General features: G+C 38.9%; 3 protein-coding genes across 5 annotated transcripts; all 3 read right to left on the reverse strand.

The window, feature by feature from the left end:
- Positions 1-3,202: 3,202 nt before the first annotated feature.
- Positions 3,203-10,644, reverse strand: LOC128354112 (ETS translocation variant 5-like). 3 transcript variants are annotated; one of them, XM_053314373.1, is made up of 13 exons: positions 10,560-10,644; positions 8,808-8,878; positions 8,604-8,688; positions 8,347-8,412; positions 8,180-8,230; positions 6,740-6,848; positions 6,379-6,645; positions 6,017-6,294; positions 5,826-5,891; positions 5,668-5,736; positions 5,119-5,270; positions 4,790-4,891; positions 3,203-4,628 (listed from the first exon to the last, which is right to left on the reverse strand). In XM_053314373.1, the coding sequence occupies exons 2-13, from the start codon at positions 8,853-8,855 to the stop codon at positions 4,395-4,397; spliced, it is 1,527 nt and encodes a 508-aa protein (XP_053170348.1). In that variant the 5' UTR covers positions 8,856-8,878; positions 10,560-10,644; the 3' UTR covers positions 3,203-4,394. The 3 variants fall into 3 exon arrangements, with proteins under 3 accessions (XP_053170348.1, XP_053170347.1, XP_053170346.1); XM_053314372.1 differs by lacking the exon at positions 10,560-10,644 and adding an exon at positions 10,261-10,514 and having other exon boundaries at positions 8,365-8,412; XM_053314371.1 differs by lacking the exon at positions 10,560-10,644 and adding an exon at positions 10,261-10,514.
- Positions 10,645-15,355: 4,711 nt separating this feature from the next.
- LOC128354238 (gamma-crystallin M2-like) lies at positions 15,356-17,207 on the reverse strand. Its single transcript, XM_053314499.1, has 3 exons — positions 17,190-17,207; positions 16,142-16,384; positions 15,356-15,628 (listed from the first exon to the last, which is right to left on the reverse strand). The coding sequence occupies exons 1-3, from the start codon at positions 17,205-17,207 to the stop codon at positions 15,356-15,358; spliced, it is 534 nt and encodes a 177-aa protein (XP_053170474.1).
- A 3,136-nt stretch (positions 17,208-20,343) lies between these two features.
- Positions 20,344-22,026, reverse strand: LOC128354183 (gamma-crystallin M2-like). The gene is made up of 3 exons (XM_053314447.1): positions 22,018-22,026; positions 21,654-21,896; positions 20,344-20,619 (listed from the first exon to the last, which is right to left on the reverse strand). The coding sequence occupies exons 1-3, from the start codon at positions 22,024-22,026 to the stop codon at positions 20,344-20,346; spliced, it is 528 nt and encodes a 175-aa protein (XP_053170422.1).
- Positions 22,027-23,570: the final 1,544 nt, after the last annotated feature.

Genomic DNA, 23,570 nt, shown 5'->3' on the forward strand with positions numbered 1-23,570 from the left:
TTAACATTCATGTTCTATTAATTGCATTCAATAATCTAAACTTGTTCTCTCATCTCAACCCCAACCGGTCGAGGCAGATGTTCTCCCACTCTGAGTCTGGTTCTGCCTGAGGTTTCTTCCTGTTAAAAGGGAGTTTTTTTCTTGCCACTGTTGCTAATGTGGGAAAGTTGGGTCTCTTTAAAGTTAAAACCTGAAGAGTTCGGTTTAGAACCTGCTCTATGTGTGAAGTTCCTTGAGATAACTCTGCTGTGATCTGGCGCTATACAAATAAAGATTGATTGATTGATTGATTGATTGATTGATTACTCATTTTAAAAATAAAATGGCCTGTTACCGAATTGAATCCACAATCTTAGAACTTGAGTGTGGCTGTCTAACACTTTGAGGGTATTTTGAGTGAATTCAAAGGGTTTAAGGTTGAAGCCAGAACTGCTTGGAGATTTTTTTAAAGCCATCATGTTGAGTCATGAATGTCCTGGTCCACTAGGTTAGTCTGATTGGCAGCTGTTTGAGGGTTTTGATGTAGTGGGTTCAATCGTGAATCACAAGTCAGGCACAAAATCCACCACTGAAGATTGAAAACATTAATTGACAACACCTTGAGCCCATTTGAGCCAGCACTGCACTGTGTTAAACAATGTCTTGAGCAGCTGCTGGATGAAGACTGAAAAGCTTTGGTGAAACCTCTCAGCAGTAGCTTGACTCTGTAGCTCAAAGTGTTAGACTGCAACCCTCAAGTTTTAAGATTGTGGGTTCAATTCAGTGAAGGGTCTTTTTATTTTTATAATGAATAACATGCTTAACGATAGAGACGGACTGTCTAAATCCTCTATTTAAGGACTTGGTCCTGTAGTTTCAATAGTTTGATGAGTTTTTTGAGTGACAGCTCTTTGTTTCTGTGTATCAGTAGAGTTGTTGGTTCAATCCCACTGAGGACTGAAAATATTAAATAAGAACAAACAGTTAGTGTGACTCTGTAGCTCAGTGTGTTGCTCTGTGAGTCTGTAGTCACAAGGTTGTGGGTGGGGGGGGGGGCCTTGTCCTCCCCCGATGTTTCGGAGGTCTGCCCACAGGGTGTTATGAGGGAAAAAATCCCATCTGGGTGACATTTTTTTAGTGGAAAGTGCGACTGAGTTTTTAAAACAGTTAGAAGTGTCTTGCCATCACATGTTTATTGCTTATTACACACAGTCACCATAACCATAAGCCCACCGCCTTCCTATAGGCCTAAAATTCCAAATCCTGAAATGAAAGTGTGGATGTGGTTCCTTTCCTGTGGCACTTTAACCTGAGTGTGTGTAGTTAGTGAAGCAGCCTATAGGGGGCAGTATGACTGGTGTGTAAACCTGAGTTAACAAGAATATTTCCATCCTGCTGCAGGGATTGAACCAACAACTCTTCTGATACACAGAGACAAAGAGCTGTCACTCATCCTGCTGAGCTATCTCTGCAGAGCTAAACTGTGATACGTTTGATGAATACATTTGACAGGCTTTAAATGACACTTAACTAATGAAAATAAAAGTTTGACCATTTGTTTAATGTTCAATTGACAAGCTGAGTTTGAGAATTGGAGTGAAAGACAAGAGACACAATCCAGCTGCTACTGTTTGTCTTAGTCTTTGTTTGGAGCTGCAGATGTTCTCTATGTATGTGTCTAGCCATGCTGTCTACAATCAATATCTTTAGTAATGTTGTTAAAGTGTGGTTTTAATGCAGTGTGTGGGAAGGTGTGTTGGTGGGAGGTGCTTAATCAATAAAGGGAGGTGCTTAATTAATAAAGGGAGGTGCAGCAGAGCTAGTGGTGCTCCTGTTGTGTGAGAGTGAAGCTAAATGTTTATGTTTGTTCCAGGGAAGATGGTTTAACACAGTTCTCATATGTAGTCATGGTGATTTAAAGTGAGATGAAGAAACAAAAAGTATTTTCTAATAATCAGAAGTTGACTGTAAATAAGAAAAAAGTGATGTTTAGATTTAATATGAAGTTTTAGATGCTCTCTGGTGTTGACATGTCTACAAATTGAGACATTAAGTTTGATAAAACAATGACTGAACTCTTGTACTTTGAATGACTATAAAGTGTATATGTGGGGAACTTATTAAAGCAAGTTCGTGAGAAGAAACAGAGAGATTTGTCTTGATTTAGAAGTTTGAAACATTTCTTACCCTGAATCTGGGTGTGCAGACGAGACAAAGACACCTCCATGTTGTGTTTGATTGGTCTCGTTAACACACCTGTTAAATCCAGCTGGGCCTGTCTGAAGCACTTTACTATGAAGTTGTATGTAAAAACAGCCTAATAAACTTTGTGTGATACTAACAAAAACCTAATATATTTTAAAATATATAAGAGGAAGTTGATCAGAGGAGTTAAAGAGAATCTGTAGAGAATAAAAAAAGATTAGAAGACAATGTAGAAGTTGACGTTTTGATCCTGGGACATTTTTGCTGTCCAACATCAAGAGGACAGACTGAAAAGTGTGAGAAAACCTCTGTCCCCAATGAAGTCTCACAGTAAAGTGAGAAATGAACCGACAACCTGTAAGATTCAAAGCAGGCAGCTAACACACTGAGCTATTCCCTTTTTATTATTATTTTTTCATAATATTTTCTTTTATTTCTTTTCTCTATGTAATATTGTTTTCTGTGTTGTGTTGCTGATAGAGGAGGGGGAAGACATCATGTTGGAGGCCTTTTAGTTCAGATGCTGTAAACTATTCACTTCTCTTTGCAACCTGCAGATGGCGCTGCTGTTTCTTCAGAGGAGACGTCTACCTGCTTTTTATCTGTGTCACTGCAGAGTAAAATAACCAAAAGTATAAACCTGAGTCACCGAGTTAATAATCCCTCAGTCCAATTAATAAAAAAAACAAAACGTAATGGACTAGGTCAGTTTTTGTTGATATGTATGTAACAATGTGTGTCAGTTTTAATGTTCAAGAAACTGGATTAGTGAAAACCTGCTTTCTAGAATAAACCCCTAACATATCTCTAAATCCAATGCCCACAGTATGTCGATTTGTGTTCAAATTGTTTTTTTTTGTGGCCGGTATGTCCAGTTTCTCTAGACTAAATGTGGTTAAATTTCTCAAATGCCTTCAATGGTGTAATAAAGAAGGATTTCATACACACCTGAAATAATAAACGTGCTTTTGAAATGATCTGCAGTGAGGAGAACGAAAAGAGTAAAATAGTTTATTGTATCAGTAAAGATCAACAGAAGGCACACATACAGTATTTGAGGGTAGACGTCACACCAGTGTCAGTAATCCTTCTCCAGCCTGTCATGTGATCATATAGCAAAATATACCATTACATCCATTGCAAATCTGCAGGACTCAAAGGATAAGGTCACTCCACCTTGGAGAGGCAGAAATCGATGCAACACATTAGCAGGCTAAATTCCGGAGCTCAAGCAAACGCAGGCGTTTTGCAAAAATATATTCATATATAATTATACACCTTTTCTACACATTGAAGCAAATCAACTATACAAAATGCAGAAAACTATGTCGGTACAATAACTGTGAGCTGTTTGTAAGAAAGTCCATGCTTAATAGAAGCATCATCGTGGCAGTATTACAGAATCAAAAATAGTAGCAGTACCTTTGTCATAAAACAGTTATAGGAAAAACTTACAAGTCCATATAATGCCAAAAATATTAGCTTTGAAAACAAGAAAAAAGTACACAAAAGACATTTCAATATACATGTTTATAGGAGGACTAAAACATCTGGAAAATATGTGTGTCCCTTTCAAGCAGTATAAGGTTTACTCCCCCACAAAAAACAATTATAAGTAAATTAGTGAAGGAGTGACATGGCTTGGAGATATTTTTTGGTTGAAACACAGATCCCAGAGTTTATGACTACAGCGATGGCCATGCTACAAATTACAACTGAGTATTAGGGCCACTGTGATAGAGGAAAAAGACAGAGTAAACCTGTATATATTTTGAGAAAAAAAGGCAACTTTTCTCTTAAGACTACAAATTACTCCAACTTTTTAAATGTTGACACTTTCTCAAAAATGTCTTTTCTTTCAAAATATGACGACTTGTCCAACTACACCATTACTTTTTTTTCTCAAAATATTACAACTTTCAGATGCAATTTTGAGATCTCAGATTTTTGTGTTTGCTAACAGTGGCCCTAAAACCATTGTAACATATGAAACCAAATCAGAGCTGCAGTAATTCTGGACAGTTGCATGTTTGTTTAGGGAGTGACTTCAAATGAACAGTCCCAGAGATTCAGGTAGAATCAGGAATTCATAAGCAAAACTTTTTAGTTACATATGTAATGTGGCTGTACATTTTGAACACTGCTCAGTAATTTCAGGTTCCTGTTGTTGAAAATATCTCATGTTCACTCCAGCTGCCAGGCTGTTGAGTCTAGTATGGGTAGCTGTCAGGGAAAGCCAGTCCCTGGATGCACTGCTCTCCTCCTTCTGCCAGGTAGGGACCCTCCTCCTCGTGGCTGGGCAGGGGGAGGCCGTCCTCCTCAGTGGCAGGAGGAAGGGCGTCTGGGTCGGCCTTCAGGCTCGGCCTCTGGTTGTCTGGGAAAGCCATGGAGAACAACGCCTCAGGGTTGCACACAAACTTGTAGACGTACCTTTCTCCAGCCACCTGGAGGAGAAGCCAATCAGAGGAGAGATGAATTAATAATGTTTATGTAGCTTTCAAGTATAGATTTGAACTTGTAATATTACAATGTTCTGTTACCAAACTTATAACTATCTGATTAACTTTTTGTGGAATAGAAGAACTTAAACATGAACTCCCTTTACCTTCTGCATGATGCCCTTCTCGTAGTAGTACCTCAGTGAACGGCTCAGCTTGTCGTAGTTCATAGCCGGCCGATTTTTCTGGAGGCCCCAGAGCCGAGCCACCTAAACATAAGAGCAGGACATGATTATTTAATATCTCTCTGCTTCCTAAATAAATGTATATTTGTTTATTAAAGCATAAGCAAGGTTTAATCCATCTTTAAAAAATACTTTAATATTAACAGTTTAACACCCATTGTGACTATTTCAAGAGTGTTTATTAAAACATAGAAACCTAATTGAGGTTCCTTTTAATCCTTGCAAAGCTGTAGGATTCATTGATGACTGACCTCTTCAGGATCGATCAGTTTAAACTCCATGTTGCGCCCCGTCCAGACGATCAGGTGTCCGTTGGCTGGGTTGTCCAGCAGGGTGAGTAAGAACTGCCAGAGCTGCAGCGAGCCGCGGCGCTGGTACGGCAAACCCTCCTGCTTCACTTTACCTGGTTACAAATTCAGACACATCACAATGAGAACACATCATTTAATTTGTATTGCACTTACATTTTACATTTCAGCAATCTCAAAGTGCTACAGAGCAGAAAATAAAAGAAAAAAGAAAAAGAAAAGGTTAAAAGAGAACATAGAAAAAGACACTTAGCAAAATGCTTTAGTAAAAAGATAAGTTTTTAGGTCTCTTTTAAACACATCTGCAGTCTGTGGGGCCCTCAGGTGGTCAGGGAGCCTCGGGGCTGCAGAGGAAAAGGCCCGAATACCCATGGTGGGGAGCTTGGTTCTGGGGGCTTTGTCGGGTGTTTATGTTTTCAGAGCAAAGGGTCTGTGAGGAGGTCTTGGGGGTGATAACGGTTATTGGTTATTACTATCTAGTTTCAGTCTTACCTTCCAGTCTGTCTGGCACAACACAAGTATCGTCGTAGTACAGATGTGGCTCTCTGTCACGACCAAATCCTGCAAGTCAAAAAATGAAACATTGTTAGAAAAGTTCACATTTGTTCCTTGGAGAAACTCTGCGGGCTCATATGGCACCACAAACTCACCAACACTGTTATTCTGGTACAAGACTGAAGACTTCCCAAATGATGAGGACTGGCAGGTTTGAACCTCTGTAAGACACAAAAGTAAAGAGGTGGTATAAGTTTCCATTGTAGGAAAACATATACACACACACACACACACACACACACACACACACACACACACACACACACACACACACACACACACACACCTGAATCAAAGCCAAAGTCTCTGGGCTCTTGTTTGATGGTGACGTGGTTGAAGGTTGTCTGAGGCCGGGCCAGACCTGGACCAGGCGGCCCTGGCTCTGGGTATCGTGGATCAACCAGCTCCTGTTTGAAGACTCGCTGTCCATGGGGAACCAGAGGCTCTGAGAGGTGCCGCTGGTACAGTGGGCGACTGTCACGGCTCGAGGGGGGGTACGGTGTGTTGGCTGTTTTCTCTGGAGGGAGGAAAGACAAACTGGGCTCCGAAAGCTGTCGCTGAAACCTGACGTGTGGGAGAACATCAGACTTTTAGTAAATGTTGGAGGATTTGTTTCTATTTTAAAATCATATAAATATATGCACTCACCTTTGTTCTGTGCTGAACGATCCAGCGGAGCAGCTGATGGGGGGGCGTGGCAGCGCAAACTGCTGGCTTTGGTTGGCCTGTGGGAGGTTGCGGTGGTGGTGGGAGGGGCTATGGGAAGAAATGTGGTTGTTGGTCAGCTGAGGGTTGGATGGGTGTAACTGCCTCTGTAAGGGTGGAGGTCCTGAAGGATGGGTGGCACCACATTGCATTGCCGGTGAGGAGGCTGGGGTCACACCTGCAAGCCCAATTGGCTTGTTGTCACAGGCACTGAGAAGAGAAAAAGTAGGATTCAGTTTTTACTCTAAAATATTATCCTCATATTGTATTTCATTTAAAACAAACCTAAGTGTAGTTTGGGTACCTGTAACTGTAAAGGCACATGTCAGCGTGAGGCGTCCTGCAGGGAGACAGGTCTTTGGACGGACTGTGCTCTTGCTTCACTTTGCTGACAGGCGGTCCATGAAACATCACTGCAAACACAAACACAAACACACACACACACACACACACACACACACACACACACACACACACACACACACACACACACACACACACACACACTCATGAATACTAATCACTTTGCTTTGGAGATCACACAGGTGTTAGATTGTAAATGGACCATCAGCAGTGAGTACATCATCCTGAGCAACAACTCATTTTCCAAAGCTCATTTAAAGCCACTATGTGCACAATTTGCATGATTATAGCTTCTTTCAATGATTATTTTTGTATCAGACTGAAATAAGCCAAAATGATCCTTCAAGTGGTTTTCTACATTGTTGTACACTTCCCACTCTAGAAAAACATAAAAATAAAAAATAAAAAAAATTGTTAAACTACTCCAGGACTGAACAGTTGTAGTGAGCCTTTTTTTTAACGGAATACCAAACAATTGAAAGGAATCTAAGGCACCACGCGAACAGGTAATTATTACTATATTATCAATGACTACTAGCTTATGACTAAGAGCAATCTCTACCTCTTACACTCAGTGACCTTTAGCCAAGCTTTCTTCCTATATACACTAATCTTGCATCATACACAGTTCAACAACTATTTAACACTATTTGCAGCCTTTAATTTTCTCACATAAGAGCAGAAGAAAGTAAAATAGCGTCATATCTGATCTCACCCTTCCTGCAATCTTCATCACAATGTTTCCATCTGCAACACAGTCACTGTTCTGCTTTATTACTGAACAGGGAGCTGATCTATAGAGGCAGTTATCACACTGCAATAAATACTAAGTGGCGTACGTGTTTGGAAGCAGCGCCAAATGAACTATTTCTGACATCATCACCTTTAAATAAAAAAAGGTACATGCAGAGTGCCTGGAAGTCATTTTTTTATGGCCCCCACATTTCCTGTTCCACGTGATGATTATCACTGAGCTGGCACAGATCCACTGCTGGATGGTTTGAGGGTCATATACTGTGTTATAGCAGTAAACTTGAACACTATAAAAACACAACAACAGCTTTCTGAAACTGTGAAAATTAAAGCTAAGTTATAATAAATCATAATTATCCTTTAACACAAGCAGACATGGTTTGTGTTTGTTGCATATGAGACATGATGCCGCAGTTATCTTTGCAATAAATTAACTACTTTACACTCATGTGACCTTGTTTGAATATAGACCAATAAAAGGAGAGAGCACACTGCAAGTCAGAGTACTGCTTGTTTCAGAGACAACTCATTAGGAGATAGAGGCATAAATAAAGACTGCAAAATGCTCACTCCGTGTTCTACAGCTCTGAGTGCTCTCTATAAATATTAGAGGAGAAAAGCTACTCACAGTTATTGGACTGGAAATCTGGGACAAACTGCTCGTCATCAGGAACCTGAGCTGTCAGGGGGAGAAAAAAAAAAGAGGAGAAAATGATTGATTCTTTTCCTTCAGCTAGTGATTTCCTACATTTTCCAAAAGTGCATTTGATCATGCAGTGTTCAATGGTAATTTACGTTTTTTGCAGGTCTCACCTTCTGCAATCCATATTTCCTGGAGCTGGATCAGATCTTGAAAAAGTTCTGCAAAACAGGAAGATGAAATAAAATGGTCAGAACTTTATTTTAACACTGAATAAGATGTGGTAGTTTCCCCATTAGGTTTTGTCTACTCATTTTCCCCCAAACATATCGTAACTGAAGAATAACCACTACATGCTGACACAGGAAACAGTTTTACATATGGGACGTGATGCAATGATGAGCCAACTAACCTTCTGTGTCCTGTGCTAGCCCAGTGTCCATGAACTTCCTCTTCCTGTCGCTGAGACATCTGTCTGCTTCTGCTGTGTGACATTTCTACAATCACAAGATCAACAACAAAACTGTTTATGAGCAAATATTGTGGAATTGACTCAGTTCTTGGTCTGTCTGTTCCACATGATGATCAATGTATGAATCTAAATGGTCAAACTTACACTCTCTGGCACCACAAAAGGGACCTGCTGGTCATAAAAGCCGTCCATGTTGAAAGACTCTTCACCCTGGACTTAAAGAGGAATGGGAGACAGATTAATCAGCAGTCAAAAAAAAAACCCCATTTAGGATGAAAATCTTTTTCCACAGAGAATTGGAGCTGCTAACCTTCTCCTTCCATACAACTACTGTCCCTTTCCATGTGTCTCAACGTGTTTATGCTTTTCTAACCTCCATGACCCAACAGGAGGGTTTTACAGTGGCTGTAAAAAGTGCTGCTGTCAGTAACGTTATGCAACCTCCTTGCAAGTTTAATCTGACATGAACGCACGCTGCAGGAGACGTTTGAATAGGTGACGCTAGTTTTGAGGAGATAAACAGTAAGCAGCTGTATAGGCCAATAAAACGTGACGCCTTTCCCTCCGGCCTGCGCAGAAAGCTTAGCTGGGAGACAGATTGGTTACTTGCTGCGGACTAGTGGGGTATTTCCCACATTGTTGAACTATTTCTTTCAACATGGAGCAGATTTTAACTTCTGAAACACATTAAAGTACATATCAATAAAACATCCTTAAAGCAACTTATTAATGTTTGAAAAGATCATTATTACTGTGTGTGATAGTCTGAACTCAAACCTCCACTTATCAGCTTTATCTGAGGTTTTGCCCACAAATACATGATGATGATGATGATGATGATGATGATGATGATGACTATGAGATGTGGTTGAAATCTCAGAAAAAGCTAGTGAGTGGACTATTGAGTAGTTGCAAAGAGAAAGATTTTCCAAAGAATCAACATTTTGAATATTAGAGTATTTTAAAATGTGTTTATCATTAGTCACACTTGTAACAATACGTACAAAATCAAATATACAATATTTTTAACCAGACATTGATATTGTGATAATATTATAGGGCTGACTATTGGACTATAGTGTATAGCATATAGTTCATATAGTGTGTTTTTCAACCTTTACTAAATAGTAATAGTAAAATGGGTTAAAAGTTGGAAAACACTGGTATAGTTCTTTAAGTTTTGGTTAAAAAAGATTACTAAAATTCATTCTTGCCTATTAATCACAACTGATACAAGTTAAGTACAGTATGAGGGTAAAATGACATTAAGAGCAACTCCCTCCTTTACCTCCTCTGACTGTAAGTACCTTTGTTGGAGGAATATGGTGTTAATTACAGTGAAAACTTGTAGCAGAAGTTTGGTGCAATTGCTGTTTCCATCAACACACAATTAAATCATATGACTCTTCTACTGAGGGTGTTTTCCGCCCGGATGTTGACTGTAAACAGCACATTAACTCAAACATTTTGTGAATGGAGTTTGGCGTGACGTTCTTGTTTTTCTCAATGAACTGTAACTTGATCCCTGCAGGAGGAGGAGGAGGTGGTGGTGGTGGAGGAGGAGAAGGAGGAGGGGTGGTGGGGGGGGGAGGCTCACCATTGAGAAATTTTGCCAGCGAACACAGAGAAAGATTCACGATGCTAACAGGCCGTAAAGACAGCTGCTGCAAACGGAAATGCCACTCCTGCAAAGTGGACAGATGCGGGGGGAAATGGACGCAATGTTGCCTTTGATTTTCAGAAAATGGCGTTCGCCTCTGAACCCGCATCTGCTCCCCTCACTGCCTGGAACAACCCGCGACGATGCGGCTGATGCACACAAACAAAGCAAAACATGCCCTTACATGTACCCCTTACTGTTACATTAAAGTGGGAGAATAATAATGCAGCACTCACTTGGTAAGTGAAGTTTCTTGGCAGTACGAAAAAATGAACTCGACGCAGATTTCCTCCCCTACATCCCCTGCAGCAGAACTGTGGATTTTTCTCAATGAGGAGCTCTGATCTCAGGAGCTAAACCGAGCCCTGTGCTGCGTCTCCCATTGGCTGTTACACCAGTCAATCAAAAGACTAGCCAATCCCATTTGAGCCTGCTCTGACGCCCGTCCCTGGTGGTTTTTTTTATGAATGGCTGCGTTTCATTCATGTATCCACAGCTCTCTTAAAGGGCCAGTGCTGAATTGCCACAGCGTTATTTACTTCTCAGATTAAAATGCATTCAAATTAATAACCAATAACTGACAATTAAGTGGAAATGTGTAAGGCAGTATTAATTTTAACCTACATATACATACAATCCTTGATTCCTGGTAATGCAATAATCACAGCAATTACAAATACTGTTGCTATGAAGAGCATGTTTCACTGTTTTCTACCATTTATTACATTAAACTATTAATCAATTCAGAACTAATTGATGACAAAAACAATATTTAGCTTCAGCCCTAAATAAGATTAACATATTAAACATCATGTAAGGTTGAACATAATCCCTCCAAGTTTCATTAGTGCATCTTGAACTAGAAGCCATTTTATTGTTGGTGACCATTTACTCTGTTGATAAGCCTACTGACTGTATTTTCCATCATGCTGCCAAGCAGCTGCTGCAGCTCTCTCCAAAAACTGTATCCTGTGAGATTTCCTTGGCACGTGCAGACAGTTGTGTCTCCAAATGAAGTGAGACAGTCTTTTTTGTTGTTGTTGTAAAATTCAAAGAGTTCATCATGCAAAACTTTGATTGAAATTTCAAATCTCACATTGTACTCACCCTTGTACAAAGTTTGTTCACTTTTAAACTTATAGTATAGGCTGAGATGACACTGTAAACCCCACTTTTATGGATTATTCCTATTTTTTGTGTTCTGTGTACAGCTTCTATTTTTTTAACATCTAACCAAATGCAAACTGCACTTGCATCCATTTCTAGAATCAACACCAACATACATTTTTATGATAGGCAGATATGACGTATTCACAAAGTCTCTCCAGCAAAGATGATATCTAAAAGGATCTATAAGGGTTTCAATGCTTTTACAGAAGTGTAGAACTACTAGACTCCCTCTCCTGAGACACACATATTGCAGTTTTGTAACTGTTTCATGTTTCATCGACTTAATCCAACATCACACATGACTGCTTTTTAGTTCATTTCTCTCAGTGGGTGGCAGAACAGTTTCTCCACTTTTAATTCCACTTTGATCTCTTTCTACTTCATTAACAGTCGCACAGAGTGATCACAGAGTGTGTCACCTGATTGTGTGGTAAATCTGGTATTTAGTGCTTTCATAGGCCAACACTGAGGTTCTCATACAGTACTTTGTTGACCACTGATGGCTCTTGATATGGAAATCTGAAAGATGGTATAAAAAATACAGTTATTGTGAACACCAAAAATAACAATAACATTAGGCTAAATGTGTAAAGTTCAGCAGCTGCAAGGCACATTGCATGAATGTCAGGGCTGTTGTATTCATCAGCCCTGGCTATAATCAGTCAATGAATGTGAATGGTGTTGCAACATCTTGCCTAGTTTTTAAAACATCTGAAACCAGTAGTGTAGTTAGTGGATCTCTGTGTAGGCTGCAGCACCAACAACATTTTGTCATTTTAAAGGAAAAGTTAGCAAAAAAACTATCCATTCCCTTAATGCAAACTAAAAATATGCAGAACTAACTATTGCAGACATAAAGGGAAGCATGATTCTGCAACTAGGAGCTTTTGTTTTGCATCAAATCTACTCATCTACTCAGAAGGAGGAATATATTTCTAAAGTTTTCAATTTTGAAGTAATGACCAACCGTTTTTATAGTAAAGTGTTCACAGAATGTCCAATTATCCAAAGCACACCAACTTTAAATGATGTCTGCCTGAAGCTAGAAATTCACCCAGGATTGAACTGAACTACAATTAAAAATTCAAGTCACATTTTACAAAAGACGATCTGGCTTTTAACTACTTAATTAGAAGACTACCACCAGTGTAAAACACCCCTCAATGCCGGTTTAAACATAGTTTTCCTCTTAAATGACAATATAGAATATAGTTTTGGAGCCTTTTATTTGCAATGAGCACTGGAAAACCCATTGATAGACTTTACTTTTCAAAGTAAGCCTAAAAGTCCCATCTTAAGACTTCAGACCAATGTGTTCATTGTACGTTTCTTTGCAGGGTGCAGTGATTGTTTGTCTTCTACTTACAAACTGCTTGATCAGCGTCGGGGAATGCCAGAACGGATGTGTGTGTGTGATAAAAGTTTTAGTTCAAACATCAGCTAAGCTCAGCAGTTCTGTTACTGATTTGCAATGTCTCCTGTTTACTTGATTACCACGTGTCTATTACTATGTAGGTCTATAGTACATATCATATCAACAATCTCTTATTCTTCCGTTTTGGCAGATCAAACAGTGTGATACAGAACAATCTAACATATCTCGTATCAGGAAATTAGACACTATGGTCTTATAGTCTCTTATCTAATGTGTTTGTACTGGCACGTGAACAGATAGACCCCAGGTGGTGCTCAAACCTGCCCTTTTGATCCTTCACTGGAAGAGCAAAACTTCTTCTCTATTTCTTTTTCTAATCTTCTAATGTTTATTTTTTAAATTTACCCGTAACATCAATGCTCAATTAAAAGTGGACTCAAATGCAGCTTGACAAGTGGATTTGAGCTCTAATTCTGCCACCACAGATACAACATTCAAATCTAGCAGCATGATCCACGTCTCCCTGACCTTTTTTTATTAAAACATCTCAGTACAACCAGCTTAATTTAGGCAGTAGCCCACAATTCATCTGAACAAAAAGTTTATCTGGTATAAAATAGACTGAAACCAAAATAAGTATGCATGACATAGTCTATAGAATTATATTGGGATATTTCTCCTCTCTTTTACTCTCCCTCCTCTCCTTCTTCTCTCTTCTCCTCATCCTCTTCTCCTATGTCAGTAGCTCCTCTCTTATTAGCAGTATTCAGGCTCAAGGGTGTTTGAGGGAGACAGGCTTTAAGATATCAACAATTTGCTGCAGGATCTATTAAAGTATCAAAAGCAAATCAATTTCAAGTGAATGGAGAGGTGTGTCCAAACTGTTGACAGGTACTGACTGGTACATTGAGTCGCCTTTCAGTATTAAGCCATGCTTATGTGACTCATAATGTTGAATGACTGAGATAGTGGTGGGGTTTCATTCCCAACTTTTTTCCATTCATGTATTTATGATGTATTTATATCCTATGAGCTACACTACAGTATATACTGTATATAATCCTCCTCTTGTGTAATGGGGCTTTTACACCACTGGGTGTCTCTTGTGCTTTGTACTTCATACTGTACTTCCTATTCTATTCTATTAAATGTCCCTTGCACTCATTGACACATAAATTTCATTTCATCTCACAATGTATGAACCATTTGTAAAGTGTCTCTTCATAGAAAGTGCTACTAAAGCAATTAATCTGCTATTTTAAAAACAGTTTCAGCACTGGTAAGATGGATGTTTCTGAAGCAACTGAGTTAAATCATAAGAGATTTAAAAGTAGTTTGATACTATACATTAGCAAATTAAAGAAGCCGTCCAATAAACTTAAATATTTAGAATCTGTCTGTGGTAATGTCCTGCTCTGCTGTACTTTGTCTGCACTCTGGCACAGTCGGCCGTTTAAGAACAATGGCTGCTGGCATACCATTGGTCCTTGTTGATGAATCATCAAAGAGCTTTGTCAGCCTTTTTGTTTCTGGGCTTTGCCATCAGCTACCAGATGTGAGCAATCACTGCTCACCTCCATAACCACCAGCACTCAACTCACAGCCGCGCACATGGGAATCTCACTGTCCATATTTAAAAAACTACACATATATCTACACATATATACAGATATGCTTCAAATGTTGTAGTTTATTGATACTGTTGGACCACTGATGAATAATATCATTCCCCTAACCATATGAGCTTAACCCTTACAGTTTATGGTCTAATTAAACTATTGGCTTGGTGACCAGTGGATGAAAGTGCTTGGAAAAGTTGTTGACACACAACGAAGGCAACTTGAGCTTTTGTATTAAGTGATTGTCTATATGTTGATGTAGATAATCCATGTGTCCATATATATTGCCAGAAAAGTTAAGGTCTCACTTTCTACAACATCTGCACATGGCAACCACAGTATGGTTAAGTTTAGGCAAAAGTTTTGTTCATGGGAAATAAACTACATAGCAGGTTTTAAATGTTCTTAACAGCTACCACACAACTATATTCATGGTCCCAAGAAGATGATCAATAGGACAATATCTCAGTTCCTGTTGATCATGTGCCCTTTTTTTTAACACCATAATAAGGTCAACATTTCTCCAGCACTTTGATGCAGAGAACATAGACTAAAAATTGCCAATAAATATGCAATGCTTTTCATGACCCTCAGAGGATGGATCTAATAATTTATGTAGCCCTTGTAGCCCCAAGTTTACTTTTGAAAGTTTTACTGATGAATCAGTATCAATTAATGTTCCCCAGAGGATAAACTCTGTGCTGTCCTGTTTTTGCTTACATGTGATACTCATTTTGTTATGTTTTGTGACCAAAAGAAATAAAATCACACCCATTCAGCTGCAGTTTGCCTACATTTGTGCGTTTATTTGCAGGAGAGTTGGTGTTGGGACATTGAGTGGGGGAAGTGATTTGGTTAAAGATGCTGTCTAATAGTCTGTAACACGTCTGAGGGAGCCTACAGCTGGATGAAGGGCCCCCCACTCTGTGTGCCGTCTGTATTCGCCCTTCTCCAGCAGGTACTGGCGCCCCTTGTAGTTTTGATGCTCATAGAAGACCCAGGTGCCGTCCTGGACATGAGCTGATTGAATGTCACGGTACTGCCAGCGGTCTAGCAGGCTGGGCAAGTCCTCGCTGAACTCCATCATCTGGCCTTTAAAGTCTGGACGTTCGTAGATACGGATCCTGTGCCTGCTGGAAGGCTTGAACGTTGAGAATATTGATAAGAAATGTTAATTTATTGGTACCAAATTAGTTCCACCATATGATATAATCCTCTGTAAGCTGAGTCCTCTGTAAGATACTTGCATTTCAGTTTCCGACTGAGGACAATGTTAGCTTTCCAACTGTAAAATCTGAAAAGTACTAGAGCTTTACCAGCAACTTTTTCTTACTACAGTTGATTCAGCACATTACACTAGCTAGAGGAGATAAACATTGCTCAATAGCGCTACTAGTGGTCAGAAACTTCACAGGGTATCTTTAAATTTGCAGGTAAAATTGAGGTAAAATTTCCCTTCTTTCTAAATTTGTTGTTGTCAGCTCTCAGTGCAAACATCCCTGCCAAGATTATGATGGTTTGTTATCTTATCCAACTGCAAAGATGTTCTGACAAAAGGAATCGTTAAGAAGACTGATGTAATACCTAAATAAATTCATAGCCACATAACTGATACGAACACCAGACAGCATGCTCATAAAAAAGCCAGACTTACATGTCTGATAAGGCGACAGGAGCGGATGGTGTCATTGAAACCATTCCAGCTCTGGTAGCTTGGGTACTCCCCTCTCATGAGGACATACTGGTAGCCCATGTACTGGGGTCTCTCATAGATAACCCAGGCCCCACTCTCAATCCGGATGGAATTACAGTGGCTGAAGTGGGAGCTGAGCTCAGCACAGTCACTGCTGCATTCATAGTAACGGCCCTGGAAATTTTTGTCCTCGTAGAAGTAGATCTGCAAGAAAGACTCTGATTTAGAAAGCTGTCGGACTTAACAAATAAAATATTACAAATTAGTAATTATAATGTTATTGTTAAAATTATTTATAATGATGAAAAATGCTATCAACCAACAAGCTTAGGTATTTCTTCATGCTGTGGGACACTCTGGGCTCATGCAGGCAGGCATTTTGCAGAAAGAAACAAAGGATGGATTTTGTTTTCAAGTGACTAGTGACTACTGCTATCTTTAAAAAATAATTCCCATTATTGTCAGCTGATTATTGAGCAACATGCATAAATGTGTAGGCCACTGGAAGGCTGGGTTGGCAGTTTTGTTAACGCAACCTGACTCTGGCACATACACATTTTAATAAGCACTGGATTCATTCTGCAAGAGAAATATAGTAAAACTATTTTGCTGTAAAGCTGTAATAGAAAAAGAAGATATGTGAAAACAATCAAACACTTTATATTAGTTATAAAACTTTCCAAACAGAGCTAGAGAGACTAGGACAGCCAAGTGACCAGAAATCCAGAAATGAAAGCAGTTTAAAGATGTTTTTATCAGGATTTCCCAACCGTTAGAAACATTTGCCATTTAAATCAATCTTGGTCCACTAAAATGAAGAATATTGCATTTATAAAGACCTGCATTTTTTCTGCAATTCATGTCTTTTCCTTCACTCAAAGCAAATGTAGATATCATAGCTTCCTTAAAGCTGTAAACACTTTTTCCAAAGTATTAAGAGACATTTAGTAATAAGCCATCCACCAGTTAGTACCATAGTGTTACTGTGTTGTACAGTTACAGTACTCACCTTCCCTGTGTGCTCCATGATCACCTTATGTTCCTCTCCTCACCCAATCAAATTAAAGCCCTTCATTCACACTGCATTACTGATGGTCCACTTTTATATAAAGGGTGATGAAATGCATTGCCAGTACAATGATTGTCATTCAAATGAGCTCCACATTAACTTTGACACATTAGCTGATGCTGCAATTGTTTTAAAGTACATGGCCTTTATATGTGGCGATGCAGAACTTTGGACTGAATGCTGTCCAACTCTAGAAAAAGATTTGGTTGAGTTATGATTTATAGCATTGAATAATGGTGTTATCAGTTGTTCAAATCAGTTTTGTTGTTATTTATCTATAGATCATGGTCATTGCCCTCCTGTGTGTCAATATATTATATATCATATTTATATAATATATATGTAAAATCAAAGGAAACAAATAGAAGTTCTTATCACTCGTCCATAAAACAAGCATTCTTATACAACCTCATAATTTTTCTGGTGTAGTTTTAATTAATTATTACTTAAATGCCCGGTTTGATTACATCTTTATTCTTGTGCTTTTGCAGGTGTAAAGGTCCTATTTACCCTGACAGTTAATTACGTTTCCATTGATTAAAGGTTGTGCAGGAACAGATACATTATATATGTGAGTAGTAAGTAAATATACTTGTATTCCCACATTGCATAAAGTCAGGGATTTGTAAATCATTTTTATTTTTGTTGTATGTATGTGTCTATAATTCATTACATTTTATATTTTTCATCATATTTTATTTTTAAATACAGTATACTCTGCAACCTCTTTATAATTTGTGTTATATCTACAGTTCAAGGCTATAAAATGTTTTCCTAATTTTAAAATCTTCATAAAGCTAAAATGTGTTATGAGTTATGCTCTAAAAAAGTTACTAATACTGTATAATAATATAATGCTAGGTCATTGTAACACATTGTAAAAATCTATATTATATGTTATAATAAATTACCCAAACTTTATTTCACATATAGGTTCATCTCTGCTATAGCTTTATGTTAATATGTTCACATGTGAGATGAAAGATAACTGATATTATGTTTAAAGAATGCAACACATCTGGAACACTCCAAATAATAACCAATTACAGCATATTTTTGTTCATCATCATTTTATTGTCAATATCTATGTTCATCCTTGTTACACTTTTAAAAAGATCACATGGTTAGTGTTCCTTAATAGTGGATGGAGCCACCACTGGACTGTACACACCCCCACTCCTAGTACCATCTGTACTTGCTCCTCTCCAGGACATACTGGTGTCCTCTGTAGTTGTAGTATGTAGATATTCATAGAAGTTGCAGGCAGCTGTGAACACCTCATAGAAATGGATGTCACAGCTATGCCTGCGCTAGTATGAGACAGGCATGTTGTTTGCTGCCTCCATCCACTGGCCTTCAAAGTCTGTCCTCTCCCAATCCTTCAGCCTGAACAAAAATAGCATACTGAACATCTGCCACAAAAAAGAAGTAGAGGAAAAAATGTATATTATTGGCTTCTTTAAATATTTGTATTTCAAGGCTTCTATGCAGGAAAAGCTTTGTTTTATGACAGCATGAAGTTATAATATATTGTCTTGGGTGAATAGGTGAAAGGGTGAATGGACTTCAACAATGACAAACATTAGATTGAGAGATGAGAGATTTCTTTTAACTTATATTCCTGTTAGTCCTCCTTGGCTCAGCACACACTGGTAACCCATGTAATTTGGTCTCTTCTATATTACCCAGAATCCTCCCTCCACTATGATGCAGTTGCAGCGGCTAAATACATGTGCAGGTCGTTGGAGTCACATTCATTCACATTCATTATCACATATGTGAAATTGACCCTGGAGGTTTCTGTCCTCATAGAAAATGATCTGGTAAAGGAATACACGTCAAGTGCATTTTATATAAGTCCAATTTCATAAAGATGCACATACTTTGCACACATTTATCTGTATACTCTGTGTGGGACCGCATTAAATATGTAGGACTGAAAAGTACATTCTCCATAATTAATATCAAAAGGTCTTGGTAACTTGTCTAAAACATCCTCCAATCTTCTCTTTATACAGAACAAGAGCAACAAAACTAAGAGCATTGTTTGCTTACTTTGAATTGGATTATTCAATCAGCGATTTAAATATTTATCCAGGCTTATCACATTGTTCTGAAGCAGTGAATCCAGTTTCCCCTAAACAATGCAAATGCAAAGTGCAAAGCCTCCCAAAAGCCACTGGGTGCAGCAGAGCGTGCTGACAAAAACAGGGGCACTGCAGGACATTTGATGTGATATGAAACCATCGAGCTGAGTCAGTGACAGGGCAGGAAGTCAGGAAGGCTCCAGAGACTTTATAGGAGATAATTGAATGATAGATTTATATACCGAATGAGTCATTAATATTACAGAATCTAATGAAACCAGACCTTCAATAAGATTTTGCCAGACGTTAATGAAGCACAAGAATGTCAAATGGAAGATTTAATAGAGATCTTAAACAATAACAATGGTGAATGTAATGCTTGAGAGAATGTCCCTTTACCCCCTTTTTAATCTGTCAATCTAGCATTATCATTAAGAGATACAGTGCAGATATTCATGGCCCCTCCTCAGAAGATAAACCCTTTCCAATTTAGACAATTATCTCAAATAGACCTATTTTGACCTTCTTTCTGAGGGAAATGACTTGACTAAATTGAGTTAGGGTGATTTCACTGATTTTGTTTAGTATCTATTTTACTTAGATTTTACACAATGTCAGTTTACTAGCTAGTAATGAGTATTCAGCTTATATAATACATTGTCTTCTGTGGCTTTATAGTAACACTAAATGATTGGAGTTTCATTGTGAGAATGAGATGAAAATGAAAACGTATAATCATTTAATTATGTTGTAATTAAAACCTAATTAAGAAAAGAAAATATGAGAACCATTTCTTAATGAAAGATAAATTGATCATGAAAGACAATAATTAGCCTTATTAGCTACCACTGCTGCTATAGTCTTCAAATCTAACTGATCTTGCATGAGACATTTTTACAGAAAATCCATAAGAACACAGTTATAGTTTGCTTCTTCTTTATTTATTGTGTGATGTCAGTTTGGGCATCTGGAAAGATCTTGCATTATTTTCTGGTCAAAACTAAGAGTTAAAACTCTGTGATCCTGCGGAAAGAAGCAACACCAGGAGAGGTCGCCCCCCATTCGCTGTGCTGCCGGTACTCGCCCCTCTCTAGGAGGTACTGGTGCCCCCTGTAGTTGGGAAGGTCGTAGAACACCCAGGCGCCATCGGTTACCATGCAGGAATAAGCCTCACGCAGCTTGTAGGTATCGTACACTGAAGGACAGTCGTCACTGCACTCAACCATCTGCCCTCCGAAGTCTGGCCTCTCGTACAGCCTCAGCTTCCAAGCACTGCCGTAAACCTAGAAACACAAGACAGATGTGTTCAAGAAGGCGCTCACATCTGCTAGTTAGAGCTGAGCAGTATTTTTCTGTTGTTCGGAACAACAACCAAAACAAACCCCTTTTAAAATAAGTTACTATAAGAAACATGAACACATTTTCGAGAAATGTTAATTTTAGGAATTATCTGGTCAAAGAGTAAATAAGCAATGAATCTGACTAGACATTAAATGCCCAGTTTCGGTACTTGAGTGTCAGTTTTTGAAATCATGTTATGGACACATTTAGGTCAGTACTAAAAAGGTATCGAGATTCAATATCAAATTTGATAAGTAAAGTCTTCTCTCTGCCAAAGGTGTCACTAAAACCCCCAAAAGGTAAGAAATTTGGAGGTTTTTACGGCATCAAAGGAAGAAGTACTGCATGCTTTTGTAGTTAACTATAGTTATCATGAGAATGCTTAAATCTGCATTGATCTTTGCTTTTTTTGCTGTTTGGGCGAAGAACACCACGACAAGCTAAAACTCTAAAGTAGATGGCTAACATACGAGCAAAAATATTTCACATTTAGCAGACACAGAGCAACTCATTCACCTTTTAGCTCTGCTTTTGACCAAGTCGTGATAAATAGATGTTAAATGCGCTATGTACAGCAGCTAACCACCAACTGTTTGCTTTATCTGAGCTTTTTTTTGATGAAAACAGCTTCCTGCTGCTCCTGGGAAGAAGGCTGATGAGAGCTGTGAGACTGAACCAAAACAATGTGTTGAGAGATGTTAAAGTTTTCTGTAGAGCTTCTTGGCAAACTTCTTGGCAAAAGCTGCTGAGTGCAAATTCTGCCAAAAATACTTGCTATTCTCTGCTTGTGTAGGCTGTTGGCTCAACAGTGTTCCCACAGCTTGTGCCCTTGTGCATTCCTGTCCTGCTGTTCACTGCCCAAACCCATGTTCTGACACTTTTCTCTTACCAGAAACATTATATGTCTAACCTATAATCCCTTTATCCAGTTTTACTTACTATAAATGCTTGAAGAAACCTAAATGAGGGCTCTTACATTCTTTATGAGGCGGCAGGACTTGACGCTGTCACTGAAAGCCATCCATTGCTGGTTGTCGGTGTATTCTCCAGGGCTGAGGATGTACTGGAAACCCTTGTAGTTGGGTCTCTCATAGATCACCCACACACCACTCTCCACCCGGATGGAGTTGCAGCGGCTGAAATATGTGTGCAGGTCCGCGCAGTCGCTGCTGCAGTTATAGCAGCGACCCTGGAATTTCTTCTCCTCATAAAATGTGATCTGTGGGAAAAGTAAAAGGCAAGATTAGCTTCAGACATTGTGAGTAGTTTATGCACCTGGAAAAAATGAAAAAAGAAAGTGTCTTTAAAAAGCATACAAATTGTAATAGGTTTTATCTTACCTTCCCCATTTGGATGCCCTGTAAAACTCATTCTTTGCTGCAGCCCCATCAAAGTATTTATCGATAAACAAAATGTGCAGAGTGTGGCAAGTCTTTGATAGCCAAATGAGGTAGATTTACATATCAGCAAAATGGCTTGGTGCTGTTTGATTTGCCTTTGTTCCAGTCTGATGATGACTCTGTATCAAACACATGCTGGAACAGTGAAGGCAGCGGTGTCCTCAGAGCAGTCTGCTCTGGACACTGATGGAAAAAAAAATTCAGCAATGTTAAATAATACAAAATAAAACTCTATTCTATTGACAGCTGCTCTGAAATATTTGACTGGAAATATGTCTGGCATTTAACCACTGGGACTAAAAATTTGTTCACAAAGCGGTAAATCAGGAAATAAAAATAATGGCAAATCACATACATCTGATGGTTTCTTTTCCACTTTCTAGATGTGTTTAAAACAAGTACAAAAATCCAAGTTTTGTTTTGTTCATATAAGAAATATGACTTTATAGTTTAGTGAACCTCTGGCCAGCAAACTGTATGTAGTCTATATACTACTTTTACTGTGTTAAAAGAGGTCAGTTCAAGAAATGAGGGGAATGTTTTTGGAGGATTTGGTCAAAAATCTAACTCACTCTGGTCTGGAACTCTAGTTCTCCAAACTATACCTGTCCTTGTAATCTAGTAACGGGTTTGCCTGCTAATTAAGTGCCTGCTTAGGCCCCCCGTAGCCACCAGAGGGCCTGTAAAAGTATTGCAATGTCTTACAAGGATTATGGAAATGGTAATCACACAAAAACGTATTATTATGTTTATAACAGGGTGGCTAGCTAATACTACTCGTTTATAGTCTACTGTATGAATGAAATTGACAATTTATTGGTTGGAGCTTTCCCCGTCAACACACCCTCTGTGAATCTGTCATGAAACATGCCGATAAAGACACAATTATTGCAATGATATTAGGATGTTGTGGTCATGGATGTATAATGCGCTGGTTATAGCATCGCTGCTCGGCCTTATGGCCAATTTTTCCCAGTGGTCACTTGCAGCATTGCAGCGAAAAATCCCCATAGATCACCAGTGTAACAGAGATGTCTGTAAAACTGTTGACAGGACACTTTCTTCTTGCCAAGATTTGAAAGCGTTTTGAAAATCCATGACTTCACCAAAATGTAACGAGTAGGAACTAGTGTGCAAATTCAGTGAGCCAAACAAAACGTAAGCAAACCTGGAAGAGAGAAACTTTTTTTGGTGTATGCACCACCCAAGCAATTCATACTGGACTGGATGGGCGCCATTTTCTATCCAGTATTCAGCCATGGTTGTGGTGCAAACCAGAGAGCTCTGATAAGCTTGTTTGGGAGTTTCTTGGCACTGGACCCGTAGTCAGGTAAAAACAACAACTAAAGCTTATTTCTTGGCCAGGAGTGAAACAGGCCATGACGTTGGACACAAAGAGGTGTAACCATGTGCAGACAAGACAGACAGACACAGAGTCCGGTTTAAAGTTAACGTTACTGCTTCTTAACCTGAGGAAATACTTACCAATGAGA

Source organism: Scomber japonicus, chromosome 24 (genome assembly GCF_027409825.1).
Source record: "Scomber japonicus isolate fScoJap1 chromosome 24, fScoJap1.pri, whole genome shotgun sequence".
In the NCBI taxonomy this organism is placed as follows: Eukaryota; Metazoa; Chordata; class Actinopteri; order Scombriformes; family Scombridae; genus Scomber; species Scomber japonicus.

What these genes read in the sequence shown, in the direction of transcription:
- LOC128354112 (XM_053314371.1), bottom strand. Translation starts at nt 10,432, where the DNA reads ATGCGGGTTCAGAGGCGAACGCCATTTTCTGAAAATCAAAGGCAACAT. An exon ending in GCTGGCAAAATTTCTCAATG is followed by an intron (nt 8,879 to 10,260) that starts GTGAGCCTCCCC and finishes TTCCTCTTTAAG; the next exon opens with TCCAGGGTGAAGAGTCTTTC. An exon ending in ATGTGCCTTTACAGTTACAG is followed by an intron (nt 6,646 to 6,739) that starts GTACCCAAACTA and finishes TTCTCTTCTCAG; the next exon opens with TGCCTGTGACAACAAGCCAA.
- LOC128354183 (XM_053314447.1), bottom strand. An exon ending in CCTGCCGCCTCATAAAGAAT is followed by an intron (nt 20,620 to 21,653) that starts GTAAGAGCCCTC and finishes TTGTGTTTCTAG; the next exon opens with GTTTACGGCAGTGCTTGGAA.
- LOC128354238 (XM_053314499.1), bottom strand. An exon ending in CCTGTCGCCTTATCAGACAT is followed by an intron (nt 15,629 to 16,141) that starts GTAAGTCTGGCT and finishes TCAACGTTCAAG; the next exon opens with CCTTCCAGCAGGCACAGGAT.